Consider the following 17,815-nt stretch of genomic DNA (forward strand, 5'->3'; position numbering starts at 1 on the left):
TGCACTGTCATTTTATTTGTGAGATTTATAAACTTCTACAGCTTTTAATTTTGTCAGGAATTTCATAAGACCAACTGAACAATGGGACATGAACAATTTGAACAAATCTTAGTATTGTATCAAGTCCCAAACTGTGCGTCATGACTTATCCCTTCTAAAACAGAACTTATGCAGAAAGTTATGGTTGTTTTATTGCAACGCTGAAAGGGTACAGGTGTGTGATCTCGTAAAAGAATTAGGATTTAAGACTACAATAAGTGAGTCAAAGAGATGTTTGATTTTGTTGGCTATGAGAGGCTGTAGAAATGGAAACATCCTGCAATGAATAATGGTTGATCTGAGGCAATGTTCCTGGCTTCAAGCTTACTGTCTTGTACTTTTGAAATAAAAATGCCATTCTTTAGTATGTTGACTTTGGAGGGTTCTGAATTAGGTTGGCAGTTGGAATAAAGCGGAATCTAATTCTCTGTGTATCATCCACCTTTTAAATCTACGGCCTTAAAAAAAAATCCACTTTCAATAAATCCTGTTTTGCAATCTACCGTCTCAGCCCAAGCCTCCCTTTGCGATCAAGTTCTATAATAGCCAATTTTTCCTCATATCTGAACTTCTCCATACTTGGCCTCTGACCACTGCAGGCATTGAAACTATGCTCATTAAAGCTACAAATGACATCTTATGTGGCTGTGATCCTAATAACCAATCTCTCCTCTTCCTCCCCTACTTATCTGCAGATTTTTAATGCAATTGGTCTCATCACCACCTTCCATATCACTTGTCATTTTCCCACATCCACGTTTTAATATTGTAACCACCTGACCCCAAAACCTTTTCAGATGACAGTTTTTGAATTGTTCCCTTCAGTTAACCATGCTCAAAGTAGTACTGTATAGTGAATATATTTTATGCAGTGGGAAAGGAGAAATGGGAGTTCTTGGGCAGAGAAACGAGAAACTCTTCCAGGCAGTTCCTATGTTTCCTATTCACTGCTCATGGACATTGGTTGCAGCTTGGGAACTGGTGTCTGCTCCTCAGGTCTGTGGTCAAGTGGGGAAGCCTTAAAGGTGAATGAAACTTGGTGTATTTATAGATTTAAAACTTGTCATTCTGGAACCTTACAGACACAGCCTCTTGTGAGCTATCGTCTATTTTGGCTACAAATGTTTGCAATGTACCATTTGTGCGTGTCTGGTTCTCTATAATGCAGGCTTTTGGTGCATTCTTTTATAGGCCGATCAAGCCCAAAACTGGATTCAATGAGGAAAAGTCCAACAATGGAACAAGCAGTGCAGACAAATACTTCTCAGGGCCCTGTGGGCAGGAGAAGTCCTGTACTAGCCAGACCTCTGCCATCAGTTCACCATCACAAACCAACAGATTCTCATGATGCAAGAAAAGGTAAGAAATAAGTTCATGTCCAACAGATAGTTGCAGTCTAAACCAAACAAGCTAGTCCCGATTCTTCTTCATTCCCTGTGTTTATATGCGTGTGCTACATCTGTTTGGAATGAGCATAAATTTAGTAAACTGCTGCTTTATAACTACTTTTACAGTGGTGATTATGTGGAGGTTCATCTGCTATGAAATGAATGAAGTCATACACTTTCACTAATCACCAGAATTAATAAATGCGTTGGTTTCTTTTTGTTTCAATTTGCTCATGGAATATGGGTGTCACTGGCTGAGCCAACGTTTTATTGCGTATCTCTTGTTGCCACTCACACTGACTGGCTTGCTGGGGCCATTTCAGATGGCAGTCACAAGTCAAACACATTGTGATGCATCTGGAGGTACATGTGGACCAGGCTGAGTAAGGATGACCTTGAAGGACTTGAGTGAACCTAAAAGTTTTTATGATAAATTATAATGGTTGTATGTTTTGTGTAGTGGCTAGTTCTAAGTTTCAGGTATCATTGTTCAAAGTTTATCATCTGTCATGGTGAGAGTCAAGTCCTTGTCCCCTCAGCATTAGCATGGGTCCCTGGATAATAAATCCAGTAACAATATGACTGTATTACCACTTCCCTCCCCCGTATTTGTTTTGAGTTGATGCTTTTGTTTTTGGTCAGTGATAAATCTTCAGTCAACTATGCTAAGTCATTGTTCTCAATTTACTGTAGCTTGCATTTATGTTATGAATTTTCTCCTCCTTCCCATAGGCTAACACACACTTTAATTTCAACAATTTAAGAAGCACTCAAGGATCAGTTTGAAGAAAGCAGATTGAAGTTACTGATGTTGAACAGATATAATTACAATTGTGAAGGATTGTTTTGGCTTCTATATGTAATATTGGAGGTTTTGTGTGTCGGTGACAATGGCATATGATGCTCTCAAAAGGGTCAGAGATACCATCTTGAGTTGCTTTGAATCTTTGACATATAAATGTGAACCTATTGAATCTTCATTTGGTATCTGGTGTTGAGAATGCTCCAGGATTGAAGTTGATATTTGTTAGATTAATATATTGACCTTCTTTTGATTTCTGTATAATAATTAAATGAGAATTTATAGCTTTAGATGCTGAAGATATAAATTGGTTTAATCTTGATATAAAATAAACCTGAGGTGTTCTGCTCAGTGGTTTTGAGAGTCTGTGAACCAGCAGTTCTTTTGCTATTAACCCTCTTGTATTAGATTTTGAGGTTTAAATATATAATTGCTTTGGTCCCTAAAAAGACTTAGAAAATGACATTGACCCTAGTTGGAGGCAAAATTATTTATTACAGTTTTTTGTTTTGTTTTAGTTTTTGAATCTCAGAAAGTTCTACGGCCAGAAAGTGATCACTTCAAGAATGAAAATCGGGAACCAAACAGGAGGCCATCAGGTATGTGTCTTTGTTACCATCCAATAATCTTTCTTTGTTCTCTGACCTAATTCTGTTGGGTATCTCTGAGAGTGAGAATGTTGGTCCTGCTGAGTTTGGAGAGACCAATAACGCTGGGCAGTACATGGGAATGTCCTGGTACCTGCCCTGAACTTCCTGGGTGTGGTCTCAGGGGAGATGGCCCTGATTGCTCTTTACTTGTACATGTACTATAACAGCTAAAATCTTGCTTCAATACAATGTTGTATTTAGCATAAGACTGCATTTGCTGACACCTCGGAGTATGTATGGTAACTACAAAATCTGAAATAAATTGAAATAAAACGTGATACGAACTTAAATGCTTACAAATGACTTAAGAAACGAAAAAATATTTCGGTGAAGAGAAAACAATTATTACATTATGTATAATTTTAATCGGGTTTATATTGTGTATGATCATTTAAAACAAATCGGAGGTGAGCATGCACAGTCTTAATTTATCATTGGATGGTGTCAGCAGATGCACATTTTTTAGTCTAAACTAGATTTCCAGGTCAGCTGTTAGACAGATTGATAATCGAACAATCAATACTTTGGTCTATGTCATCTTTGAAAGTTTTAATGTGTCCTATTGAGATTTAAATCTGATGGTATTTTGTATTTTAAGTAACTCCTTTATTCAAAAAATGTTGGATTACACACATGTCTATGAGTAAAGCTTAAACTTCTTCAAGAAAGGTGAGATGTTAATCTAAAAATTGACAAAAGAAATGGGCTTTAAAGAAGTTTTTAAAGGTGTGTTGAGATTTGGGAGTGTTTTAGTCTAGCTACAGCTGTTTCAGTTAGAAACAACCTTCACAAGTGTACAACCTTGTATGGTAAAAGCGATTTCTCATTCATGTCTGTAAAGTGTTGATGGTTACTCAGGATATCAATGCCAATAATCCCTTTCCAAGTTTGGCTGGTTCCAATCTTCCCCCACCTGGTGGTGTCCAAAATGCATTTTTTCCCTTAGCCTTCGTGATCTATTTAACTTTCATCACAGTCAGAGTCTGTGAACCCACGTTTTGAATTCCAAGTGATCACATGAGGTTGACTTTTTTTTTGTTAGATGTGTTTTTTTTAAAAGCATGTCATTTGTCCAGAAAAATTGCATAAATGTAATCATTACTTAACAATAAAACTGACTGGAAATTGCTGTTTTCAGGTAGTAATGTGGAGCTAGTTGACAGGTTTAAACAAGGTACAATGAAGTGCCAAGAACAAGATACATTTAGAAAAGCCAAAACCAGCAATGACTCTTTGGAGTTAGAGAAACATGGCAAGTAATTGCCATGTTTCTCTAACTCCAAAGAGTCATTGCTGGTTTTGGCTTTTCTAAATGTATCTTGTTCTTGGCACTTCATTGGAAAAGAGTGGTTTTAATTTTAACTCATAAAAACATTAAAGATTAATGTTCTTTCTATTTAATTTTAATAAGTTGCTCAAAAAAAAATAGAGGGAGAGCTGGCCATTATTTCCTGAACTTAAATGAGACATTTCACAAACATATACTCCAGCTTTTGTTGTTGCAAATATTTACTTTATGACTTCTCAAAATATAAACAACTTTTTAGTATTTTAATTTCAAGTATCTCCTTTCCTGGATACTTGATGAGAATTGATTGCTCAAGAATCTGATGCTGATATATGATTTTGTCAAGAATTGTTGTGGCTTATAGCTAATTCCCATTCTGACCACCTCCAGTATTAGCAAGTGGGTATTTCTAACAGGGCCACTGCAAGCATCAGGGGTTTATCACTTTTTGTCTTTGATTTCAGTAGTTGCTGTAAAATGTGTTTCCCTTGTCCATGTCACTGACTGGGAATTGACTTTTAAGTCCTTGAGTGATTCCATGTTTTGACACCAAGTTTCAAGTATTTTTAATTTACCTTTGAGAGATATAGGGATCAGCAATAAATACTGGCCCAGCCAATGATGTTCCCATTAACAAACTTTTAACAAGACCTTTGTGACAGGTAGAACTTCAACCTGGAACTACTAGCCCCAAGGTAGGGATCAATGTTACCTGTAAGCTGTGCACATGCGCAGCTGCTCTGATGTTCCGCACACAGCAATCACCAACAGCACACTAATTGCGACAATGACTTCCAGTTCCACAAGTTGTTGCTGTGTACTAACCCGAGAGACGCACACAGCTGTTAAGAAAATTAGAGGAAACGTTGGTAAAGATGCTACCATTGTTCCACAAGATCCTTTATTTTATAATGTGAATTCCAGCAGTTGCCATGGTGGCTTTTGCACCCTTGCCCTGAGTGCTTTAGCCTAGAACTCTGGATTGCAAGATGAGTGACATCCACCACTGCACTGTCTGGGTGTATGATTAGTTGAACTACTTAACAAAGTTTGGGTAAATGTATTCTTTCAATCTCTATTCATCTTTCTTTTGAAACCTGTGGCTGTTTCATCATTGTATTATGTATAAAACTGAGAGATCACTACCTCAGAATTTCATAACCCTTTGTTGTATTAACTGTGAAGACCTTTTTTTTTCACCTACTGTGCTTCCCCGGATAACACATTCCATTTAGTGCAAGTGTACCTGTGCAGTTGCAAGAAAAAAATTCTTATCACTTAATTTTGAAACTGTATTTGAAGGCATGCTACCGTTGGCAGACACTGTGAGCACACAATCCTGATTGGACTGATTTGACAATTTGCCTGTTGTTTGTGGACAAAGTGAGCTTCGGGATGACCTTCAAGATTTCAGTTTAATCTTTGTTTTGTGCTGTGATTAATTTTGATCTGCCTATGTAGGGATTGTGTGAGGTGAGATAGTCGATGAGTAACATTGCCCTTTGGATCACGTGTCCATCCACAGGTACATGTTGACTTGGTATATTTATTTACACGGTGCTGAATGTACTCCTGTGGACAGAATACACTTGAACTGAAATAATGGGCTGCTGGATGTATCTTCATAAACCACATCTTTATTGTAATCTTCAAAGATTTAACAGTGGGCACTTCCTTTCTACACTGTCCTGTTAAAGAGTCAACGAGTCATACGGCAAAGAAACAGGCCATTCTCCCACCATTTCTATGTCGACCAACAAACACCAGACCCCACTAATCCCATTTACCTGCACTTTGTCCGTAGCTAACTGTGAGTCAGCATTTTAAGTGCTCATTCTGATGCTGTTTAAATGTTGTGAGATTACATGCCTTCACCACCCCCTCAGGCAGCGCCTTCCATTATTTCACCCTCTGGGTGAAAAAATTCTTTCTCTGATATCCTTTAAACCACATACTCCTCACCTGAAACTTAATGCCACCTGGTCTGAGAAGTCTGGTATTGGGAAGAGATTCTCATGATCTACTCTTGTCTATGACTCTCATAATTATGTCCACCTCAATCAGAATCCACCCCCAAGCTGCCTCTGCTCCAAGGAAACAAACCCAGCCTGTCCAAATCTCTCTTCATTAAACTTTTAGACTCATTTAACATCCTAGTGAATCTTGTCTGCATCCTCTCCAGTGCAGTCACCAATGTGGAGACCACTATTCCGTCTCTGGCCTTACCAATGTTTAAAAAGCTGTAACAAGATTTCCTTGCTCCTGTATTCTACACCCTAGCTAATGAAAGCAAGCATCCCATGTGCTGCCTTCACCATCCTTTTCACTTGTGTTAACCCCTTCAGGGATCTTTGGATTTGTATACCAGCTCCCTTTGTTCTTCAGTACTCCCTAAGGACCTACCATACATTGTGTGTGTCCTTCCCTGAATAGACCTCCCAAAATCCCATTGCTCTGCTCATTTTATCAGCTGATCAATATAGTCTGCAGACTAATTTTTTTATCATCTGCAAACTAATGAATTAAAATGTTCTCCTTTCACATCCAAGTCCTTAATGTACATTACAAACAGTAAGTGTCCCCGCTTGATCACAGCCCTCCACCATCACCTTTTGTAAGACAAGTGTGAACTGGTTTGCCAACTTGCCTTATATCATGTACACTTTTACCTTTGGACCAGCCTCACATGTGGGACCTTGTTCAAGGTCTTCCTGATGTCCATATAAAACATATCAATTAGACTACCCTGGCCTGTGATTACCTGGTCTATCCCTGCTGTCCTCCTTGAACAAAGCAATCACATTATCTGTCCTCCTGTCATCTGGTGACTGAGACCAGCAAAGTATTAGATATATCCACTAGGGCCCCACAGTTTCCTCCCATGCATCCCATAGCAGCCAATGAAATATGTCATCAGGTCCTGGGGATTTCTGAACTGGCTTCTTGATGCACTAACATTTCTTCTATTTGTTATCAGGGGGTCAGGCTGTCAGGCGAGGCCGTGGTGGGAGCCGAGGGAGGGGAAGATTCACTGTAAGAAGAGACGGCCCAATGAAGTTCGAGAAAGACTTCGACTTTGAGAGTGCGAATGCACAGTTCAACAAAGAGGAGATTGATAGAGAGTTCCAGAATAAGCTGAAATTGAAAGGTAATGTTTTCTTTTTTGGGTTCTTATGTTTCACTGAGGCTGCAGTTTCCATACAGCATTGTTCACAGCTGAGGCTCTTGGTATCTTTACTGCATATATCTGTTGTTATTAGTGCCCAATGACTTTGACTTGTCTTTATCATTCTGACTCCCATATACTAGCCAGATGGGAAAACCAGACAAAGTGACAAACATATTCAAAGGTTATGATGCCCAAGCATCCAAGGCTACGAGCCAGCTGTTGGAAAATGAAATTAGAATCATCAACAAAGCACAAGTCAGGAATGTGATAGAAATTCCCCACTTGCCTAGATGGATGCAGCTCCAACAATACTCTAGCTTGACACCAACCATGGCAAAACAGCCCACTTGATTGACACCACATCTACAAACAATAAATTCCTTCCACTACAGCAGCTCAATCGCAGTGGTGTGTACTATCTACAAGATGCACTGCAAAGATTTCCTGAAGATTTTTACAAACCCACACCCACTGCCATCTTGAAGGAGAAGATCAGCAGATAGATAGCAATCACCTCACCTGCAAGTTTCCTGTAAGCTACTCCCTGTTCTGATTTGTAAGTGTATTGCCATTCTTTTGTTGTGACTGGGTCAATGCCAGGACTCCTGCATTAACACTGAGCAGCATGAAAGGAGAGTTCTATTGCAGTGTGACAATTAGGCTGATTCTTGTCTGCTGTGGTATCTTAATGAGACATTAAAGAAACCTTTTTCTCTTCTTGACTTGGCCCACATGCAGTAAAATATATTTACTGCTTGTTTTTTCCAGAACTGGGTTTTCTCTATTGCAAGTGACTGCAGATCACAATGTGGTACTCTGGGATGTCTTGATATTGTGAAAAACTTAGACAAGGTGATATGTTTTAAGGAGTTTCTTGAAAGAGGAAAGTGAGGTGGAGAGCACTAAGGAAAGAGATATTGAAACGGTGATGGTGAGCTACTGCCTTGAAATGCTGCAGTGGGGAAGGTGTTCCAGAGCTTGGACAAAAGCAATTGTAGACCCAGACATCAGTGGTGATGCAATCCAGCTCGGAGCAAGGATATCTGTGAATTGTGGGTGTGGAGAAGGTGAGAGACAGGGAGGACTGAGGCTGTGGAGGATTAGAATTTTAAAATCAAGGTATTACTTGACTGAGGTTATGTAAGTCTGCAAGCATAGATTGTTAGGTCAGTGGAACTTGATGTGAGTTAAGACAGGTAGTTGAGTTTTAGATGATCTCGTGTTTATGAATAGTCGCATGTGGGAGATCAATCAGGAATGTGTTTGAATGGTTGGGTCTACACAGAAGGTAGCAGCAAGAGCAGGTAATTGAGCCCTTTGAACCTGCTTTGCCATCCAGTATAATTGTGGCTAATGGTCAAGCTCAAAGCCTTAACACCCCCTCTCACTTGATCTCTTTAGCCAAAAGTTATATCTACCACCTTGAAAACACAATGTTTTGGCCTCAACCACTTTCTGTCATAGTGAATTCCATGGGCTCATCACTCTATGGGTGAAGTAATTTCTCCTCATTTTAGTTTACCCCTTATCCTTAAACTATTGATACCTGGATTTGGACTTCCCCAACATCAGGAACATCTTCCCTACATCAAACCTGTCTCATCCTATTAAAATTTTATAGGCTTCAATGAGATCCTCCTCATTCTTTTAAACTCCAGTGAATATAATCCTTGCTGACCCAATTCCTCCTTCTGTCAGTCCTGCCATCCCGGGAATCAATTGGATAAATCTTCGCTGCACTCCCTCTACAGCAAGAACATCCTTCCTCAGAAAAGGAGACGACAACTGCACACAGTATTCTAGGTGTGGCCTCACCAGTGCCCTGTATAATTGCAGCAAGACACCCTTGTTCCTTTCACCATGCCAGCCAACAGTTCGTCATTTTTACTGTCTGCTGCACCTACATGCTTACTTTTAGCGGCTAGTGCACAAGGACTCTCGGATTTCCCTATCTTCATTTACAACCATTCAAATAATCTGCCTTCCTATTTTTGCTACCAAAGTGGACAAATGCACATTTATCCATATTATCCTGTATTTGCCATGCATTTGTCACACTCTCAGCCTGTCCAAATCACACTATAACATCATTGCATTCTCCTAACAGCTGAACCTTCCATTCAACTTTGAAATGTCTGTAGATTTTAGCTTAGTCTTGAGAGATGAACATGGGGGTAGGGGGGATTCACCAACAGGTGAAGTCTTGGAAGCAGTAACAGTTACCCTTCACGATGATGCATATATGACTTCAGGAGCTTATCTCTCCTTCAAGTATGATATAATTATTGCAAACAGATTGACTTAATCTTGGACTGTTGCCAGGGAGAAGGATAGTGTCAATAATTGTGGAATGGAGTTTGGACCATGGACTGTAAACACGAGCATCAATCTTCACATTACTTATGAGGAATTTCTGCTTCAGCAGTATTGTATGTTAGTTTAGCAGTCTGATAATTGAGCAACAGTGGAGGAGTTGCATGGTATTGAGGTCAAGTTGAGTATCATCAGTGGATGTGAGAAGCCGACCACTTTGTCTTTAAATGATACTGCTGAGGGGCAGAATGTGGTTGCAAAGCAGACGAGTGCCAAAGATCTATCCATGGCAGATACCAGAAGTAATAGTGATGAGAGCAAGAGGTGAAACTATTGTAATTGATTTTCTGCATGACCTGGAGAAATGTTGGAGGAGACTAATGTGGGATCAACAGGATCAGAAGTTACAGGTAGTTAAAAAGGACAAGGAGCAAAAGTTTAGGTTTTGTTAAATGACCAGGTAATCTGTCATTCATGTCTGTTGCGAAGAAATATATCGAGTAGGATATCATGGGGAACACCTCTGCTCCAACTTAGTGTCCCCCAGGAACACCTGATATGACCTTGATTTAATATTTCATCCTGAAGCTGGCAGCTCTGACAGTGTATTACTCCTCACTAGTGCACCACAATGTGTGTGCACAAGTCTGTCAAGTGGAATCAATGACGTTTTTGGCATTGAGGATCAGACCACTGAGCCTTGGCCCACAGTATTGTATATTCTGCTATAGACTGATCAGGACGAGGCAAGTTGTTTTGGGGGATTGATTAAATAATTTGATGCAAGGGCTTTACTGAGTGTTGTTATTTGTTGATTGGAGAAACTCCATTGTGGTATATGAACTTTAGAATATGTGTCAATGCTGATATCCAAATAACTACAAACTACTTGGAATGTTCACAAAACATTTGTTCTGTCTGGTCAGTACTGTTGTTCCCTTCTGCTTGAATCACTCAGTCTAATCCTTCTTGCTCCTGTTTCTCTTTAACATTCCTTTTATGCACACAGTATCATTTTATTTTTAGTGATTTACAAAGATTGCTCCAGGAATGAGTAACTTTAATTCTGAAGATTGATTGAAGAAGTTGGGACTGTTCTCCTTGGAGAGAAGAGGGATGAGAGGAGATTTGATGGAGGTTTTGAAAATCATGAGTCAGCTGGATAAAATAGGGAGAAGCTGTTCCCAATTGTAAAAGAAACAAGAATAAGAGGGCATTGATTTTAAAGTGATGTGCAAAAGAAGCAAGGGAGATGTGAGAAGAAGGTTTTTTTCACACAATGAGTAATTAGTGTATGTAACACACTTCCTGGAAATGTGGTGGGCACATGTTCAGTTGAGGCATTCAAAAGGGACATTGGATAGTTATTCCAATAGAAATGGTGTACAGGGATTTGGCAAAAGACGGATTGGCATGAAGTAATAGAACCAGTGCAGACATGATGGGTTGAAAGGCCTCCTTCTGTGCCGTAACAACAATTTTGTAATTTTGTTTCAGAAATCTTTGTGGCAGAGAATTCTGCATTCTAACCACTTGTCCCATATTGTTCAGTTAGCCTTGTGCTTACTCCAGCAAACATAATTCCAAAACGTAATCTGTATGTGTATTTTAACTGCCGTTTGCAAATGTTGCAGTGACACAGATGCAAATATCCTTATTGCAAATGGGAAAGCTCCTCAGTGTCCTTCACTCAACTCTTAGCAGTTGAAATGTTAAAGCTATGTCCTGTTTACTTTCTCAGTTGGATGGAATAGATCATAGTCACAGATGTACAGCATGGAAACAGACCCTTCGAGCCAATTTGTCCATGCCAACCAGATAACCTAAGTAATCCATTTGCCAGCACATGGCCCATAGCCATCTAAATCTCTCCTAATCATATACCCATCCAGATGTCTTTTTAATGTTGTAATTGTAACAGCCTCCACCACTTCCTCTGGCAGCTCATTCCATACACGTACCACCCTTTGCGTGAAAAAATTGCCCTTTACATCCCTTTCAAATCTTTCCCTTCTCACCTTAAACCTATGCCATCTCGTTTTGAATTCCCCCACCCCGGGAAAGAGACTTTGTCCATTTACCCTATTCATGCCCCTGATCATTTTATAAACTCATAAGGTCACCCCTCAGTGTCTGACACTCCAGGGAAAATAGCCACAGCCCATTCGGCATCTCTCAATACCACAAATCTTCCAACCCTGGCAACATGCTTATAAATCTTGTCTGAACAAGTTTCACAACATCCTTCCTATAGCAGGGAGACCAGAATTGGACACAACATTCCAAAAGTGGCCAAACCAATGTCCTATACAGTCGCAACATGACCTCCCAACCCCTTTTCTCAATGCTCTGACCAATAAAGGCAAGCACACCAATGACCTTCACTATCCTATCTAACTGCGACTCCTCTTTTGAGGAACTATGAACCTGCATTCCAAGGTCTCTTTGTTCAGCTTCACACCCCAAGACCTTACCATTAAATGTACAAGTCCTGACCTGATTTGCCTTTCTAAAATGCAGCACCTCACATTTATCTAAATTAAACTCTATTTGCTACTCCCTTGCCCATTGACCCATCTGATTAAGGACGCGTTGTACTCTGAGGTAACCTTCGCTGCCCACAACACCTCCAGTTTTGGTGTCATTAGTAATCATACCTCCTATATTCACATCCAAATCATTTATATAAATGACAGAGAGTAGTGAAGCCAGCACCAAACCTTGTGGCTGGTCACAGGCCTCCAGTCTGAAAAGCAACTCTTTACCACCACCACCCTTCTAGTCAGTTCTGTATCCAAATAGCGAGTTCTGCCTCTCTTCCTTGTGATCTAACTTTGCTAACTAGTCTACTATGACAAACCTTGTTGAACTCCTTCCTGAAGTCCATATAGATCATGTCCATTGTTCTGCCCTCATCAGTCCTCTTTGTTACTTCAAACAAAATTAATCAAGTTATCGAGACACAATTTCCCACACACACAGCCTCCTTAACTAACCTGAATCAGTCCTTACCTTTCCAAATACAAGTAAATCCGGCCCCTTGGATTCCCTCCAACAACTTGCCAACCACTGATGTCAGGCTCACCGGTCTATAGTTCCCTGGCTTTTCCATACCACCTTTCTTAAATAGTGGCACCACGTTAGCCAACCTCCAGTCTTCCAGCACCTCGCCCATGGCTATCAGTGATCCAAATATTCTCAGCAAGGGTAAAAAGTGAGGTCTGCAGATGCTGGAGATCACAGCTGAAAATGTGTTGCTGGTTAAAGCACAGCAGGTTAGGCAGCATCCAAGGAACAGGAAATTCGACGTTTCGGGCCAGAGCCCTTCATCAGGAATTCCTGATGAAGGGCTCTGGCCCGAAACGTCAAATTTCCTGTTCCTTATTCTCAGCAAGGGGCCTAGCAATCATTTTCCTAGTTTCCCACAAAGTTCTAGGTTACACCTGATCAAGTCCTGGGGAATTTATTCACCTCTGTGCGTTTGTCGATGTCCAGCACCACACCACTGGAATGTGGGCATTTTTCAAGATGTTGCTGTTTATTTCTGCACGTTCTGTATCTTCCATTTTCTTGCCCACAGTAAACATTGATGAAAAATACTCATTCAGTATCTTCCCCATCTCCTGCAGTTCCACACATAGGCTGCCTTCTGATTTTTGAGGGGTCCTATTCTCTCCCGAGTTACCCTTTTGTCCTTAATGTATTTGTAGAATCTCTTTGGATTCTCCTTAGCCCTTTTTGCCAAAGCTATCTCATGTCCCCTTTTTGCTTTCCGGCTATCTCTCTCAAGTTTACTCCAACTGCCTTTATATTGTTCTAGAGAATCACTCGATTTCTGCTGACTGTACCTGACGTATGCTTCCTCCTTACTGTTGACCAAAACCTCAATTTCTATAGTCACCCAGCATTCCCTCCGCCTTCCAGCCTTGCATTTCACCCTAACAGGAACATTCTAGACTATCATTGTCTCATTTTTGAAGGCTTACCATTTTCCAGCTGTCCTTTTATCTCCGAATATCCACTCTCAATCAACTTTTTAAAGTTCTTGGCTAACACCATCAAAATTGGCCTTCCTCCAATTTAGGAAATTAACTTTTAGATTCAGTATATCCTTTAGCATCACTATTTTAAAACAACAGAATTATGGTCACTGGACCCAAGATGCTCCCCCACTAATACCTCAGTCACCTGCCCTGCCTTATTTCCCAAGAGTAGGTCAAGTTTTTTTTACCTTACCTTGTAGGTATATCCATTTACTGAATCAAATTTTCTTGTACACGCTTAACAAACTCCTCCTCATCAAGCCCTTAACACCATAGCAATCCCAGTCTATGTTTGGAAAGTTAAAATCCCCTACCATAACCACCCTTTTATTCTTCAGGTAACTGAGATCTCCTTAGCAATTTGTTTCTCAATTTCCTGCTGACTCTTGTTTTGCGGGGGGTCTATAATACAACCCAATAAGGTGATCATCCCTATCTTATTTCTCAGTTCCACCCAAATAACTTCCCTGGGTGTATTCCCAGGAATATCTTCCCTAAATAGAGCCATATTGTTATCCCTAATCAAAATCCCCAGTCCCCCTTCTCTCTCCCCCTCCTTTCGATCCTTCCTATAGCATCTATACTGAAACATAAATCTGCCAGCCCATCCGTGAGCCATGCCTCCGTCATTGCTATGATATCTCAATCCCACATTTCTAACCATGTCCTGAGTTCATCTGCCTTCCCTGTTAGCCTCACATTGAAATTAATGAAGTTTAATTTATCACACCTAATTTGTTCTCTACTTCGTTCCTACCTGCCTTGTCTGTTTGACTTACTCATTTACCCAACTATACCAGGCTCAGACTGACCTTCTTTGTGACTATCTCCCTGGGTCCCCTCCCTTCCCCCTACTAGTTTAATTCCTCCCAAGCAGTTCTAGTAAATCTCCTCGCCTGTATATTAGTCCCCTTCCAATTCAGGTGCAATCCGTCCTTCTTATCCAGGTCACTTCTACCAGAGATTCCAATGAACCAGAAAAGTGAATCCTTCTCCCCTGCACCAGCTCCTCTGCCACACATTCATCTGCTTTATCCTCCTATTCCCGCCCTCACCCAGTGGTTGTGACACTGGGAATAATCCAGATATGACAACCCGTAAGGACCTACTTTGTAAATTCCTTCCTAACTTCCTACACTCTGTCCTCAGAATATCATACTTTTTTCTTCCTACGTCGTTAGTTCAATGTGTACAATGACCTCCTGCTGGTCCCTCTCCTTTGAAAATATTCTGCACTTTCTCTGAGATATCCTTGATCCTGGCATCAGGGAGGCAATACACCATTCTGATGTCTCGCTGTTGGCCACAGAATCGTCTGTCTGTGTCTCTGACGAGTGAGTCCCCTATCACAATTGATTGCCTGGAACCTGAGTATCCCTCATTACATTAGAGCCAGTCTCGATACCAGAATCTTGCTTTTTGTGCTGCATCCCCCTCGGAGTTCATTACCCTCTACATTTTCCAAAACAGCATACTTGTTTGAGATGGAAATAACCACAGGAGATTCCTGCACTATCTGCGTCCCTCTCCTACCTTTGCTGGAGGTCACCCATCTCCCCGACTGGCTCTTCAATTTATCTCCCTCCCTGCACCTGCCATCCACCAAACCCCTAGCTCCTGTAAAGTCTTTATTGCTTCTAACTACCATTCCAACTGATCTACGTGGTCTGACAGGATTCACAACTAAACACACTTCATGCAGACATAATCATCACTAACATGGAAACTCTCCCTAATGTTTAATAGTCACTCGATTTGTGTATCAATGGCTTTTTTAGAATTTAATTATCTACTTTGCATTTATGCTGTTAATTGCTCAAGAAATTTTGAAGTCCTCTTGTTTCTTGTCAGATGATAAACAGCCTGATAAAACAGAGAAGGCTGTAAATGGTGAAGATAAAGGTGACTCAGGGATTGAAACACAAAACAGTGAAGGAAATGCTGACGAAGATGATACTTCAGGACCGAAATGTTATTACGACAAAACCAAATCCTTTTTTGATAACATTTCCTGTGATAATGAAACCAGGTATTTATTATTGCCACAAATGGCAAACGTACATCTGTGCCAACTAAGCATTGTGATTTTCACAGTTGCAGTTCCCTCTCCTGTAAATTTGAAAATTGCAAACTCAATGCAAGTGATATTACTGGAGAGGATACTGGTGGGGGAAAAAATTGCCTTGACATGAGAGGGATTTACACTCTGCATCTGCAATGCTAAGGTTAATAATGCCCTTCCATTAGAATTATCTATCTGCTTGACTACAGCAGAGCACAGATGGTGTCTGCATTAATTTGCGGTCCAGGCTGTGTCTCTTTGTTGGAGCTGAGAAGCCTTTAGAGGAGAAATAGTTTGAGAAGGTGGCTTACCGTCACATTTTCATGTGCAACCGGGCTGGACAATAAGGGCAAGCCTTTGCAATGATGCCAATACCATGAGAATTGAGTTTTTTAAACTCTATTTTGCATTTGAATAAAAGACCATCAAATCAAAGAATATGGTTCCATAATATTAAAATACATTCAGGTATAGATGTGGTCTAATTAAGTGGTTCAGCAGACTTGGACTGAATGCCCTTTTTCTGTCATTAGTATTACTGTTGATTTACATTTGGTGTGTATGCACTGTAATTCTCTCGTTAGCTATTTTTCTTCCAGAGATCGGAGACCCACTTGGGCTGAGGAGAGGCGGATAAATGCAGAAACATTTGGAATACCACTGCGTCCGACACGTGGCCGCGGGGGCTTCAGAGGACGAGGAGGTTATGGATATCGGGGAGCACGGGGCCGTGGAGGAAGAGGGAACTATGGGCCTCCCCGTGGTGGCTATCGTGGAGGATTCAGAGGAGGGCGTGGAGGAGGCAGAGAGTTCTCAGACTTTGAATACAGGGTAACCTGATCCTTTCCTTTGAAATTACACACTTTTTAAAAAGAAAATCTAAACCACAGTTTGGAACAAGTAGATGTGTACAAATTGGAGATGGTGTGGAAGTTTTGCTTGCTTTGCTGAACTCCTGACTTCTTAGCTTTTACTATAAGTGGGAAAGTGGAGGAGTCCAAAACTAAGAGACAGAAATAAAACCAAAGGGAATTCAGAGCCAAACGTCTTTATCCAGGCAGATAAAATTCTGGACAAATAGAACTAGTCAGTTGAGGAGAAGAGCATAGGTTCATTTAAGGGCAAGGTAGATCATTAGATTCAGGAGAATGGAAGGGGAGGATAACGTTGGTAAGCTCATATGGACCATGGTACCTAGCATGAACCTAACAAGACTACAGTTAGATGTGAAAGGCGATTGTCTCTCGGTCTACATTGTCAATGTTTCCTTATGTGTGGTACTCGAATGAGAGGTTCTAGTTTAGGATAAGGGATAACAGATTTAAAGCAGTGATGAGGAGACATTACTTCTCTCAATAGTACATGAATCAATGGAATTCACTACTCCAGAGTGTGGTGGGTGTTGGGATATGGAGTGAATTTAAGGAGGAGATAGAAAGATTTCTAATCAGTGAGATGTTGAAGCATTATGGAGAGTGGGCAGGAAAGTGGTGTTGAGGCCAAGGTGAAATCAGCTATGTTCCTATTAAATGGTAGAACAGGCTCAAGGAGTTAAATAGTCCACTCATTCTCATGGTCCAGCAAGCGCTCAGAACAAGGGCAATTAGGAAATGGTAACAAAAGCTAGTGTTCCTGGCAGTGCCCATATGTCAAGAAGCATTCAATGCACATAGTTGGGATGTCATGTTGAGGTTGTACAGGACATTGGTGAGGCCTCTTCTGGAATACGGTGTCCAGTTCTTGTCACCCTATTACAAGGATGATATTATTAAACTGGAGAGGGTTCAGAAGAGAGTTACCCAGGATGTTGCCAGGTTTGGAAGGTTTGAGTTAGAAAGATGAACTGGATAGGCTGGACATGTTTAACTGGCATTTAGGAGGTTGAGAGGGGTGACCTGATAGAAGCTTAGAAAATAATGAGGGGTAGAGATAGGGACAGTTGTCGTGTCTTCCCCCTTGGATGTGGGATTTCAAGATGACTGGGCATATTTTTAAGATGAAAAGACAAAGATTTTATTAAGACATATGGGGGAAATTTTAGGATCTGCTTCTGTGCTGTGT

The 17,815-nt window shown here is 40.7% G+C and overlaps 1 protein-coding gene across 2 annotated transcripts in view; it reads left to right on the plus strand.

Moving 5' to 3' along the window:
* LOC132823852 (protein LSM14 homolog A-like) overlaps positions 1 to 17,815 on the plus strand; it is a 94,251-nt gene that overhangs the window by 69,411 nt on the left and 7,025 nt on the right. The window contains exons 5-9 of one of the 2 annotated variants that reach the window (XM_060837916.1): positions 1,231 to 1,398; positions 2,748 to 2,828; positions 7,145 to 7,315; positions 15,544 to 15,721; positions 16,339 to 16,585. In XM_060837916.1, the coding sequence (XP_060693899.1) occupies positions 1,231 to 1,398; positions 2,748 to 2,828; positions 7,145 to 7,315; positions 15,544 to 15,721; positions 16,339 to 16,585 (845 nt within the window). The remainder of the gene's footprint in view (positions 1 to 1,230; positions 1,399 to 2,747; positions 2,829 to 7,144; positions 7,316 to 15,543; positions 15,722 to 16,338; positions 16,586 to 17,815) is intronic. The other variant, XM_060837917.1, reaches the window with a different exon arrangement.

Source organism: Hemiscyllium ocellatum, chromosome 17 (assembly GCF_020745735.1).
Source record: "Hemiscyllium ocellatum isolate sHemOce1 chromosome 17, sHemOce1.pat.X.cur, whole genome shotgun sequence".
Taxonomy (NCBI): domain Eukaryota; kingdom Metazoa; phylum Chordata; class Chondrichthyes; order Orectolobiformes; family Hemiscylliidae; genus Hemiscyllium; species Hemiscyllium ocellatum.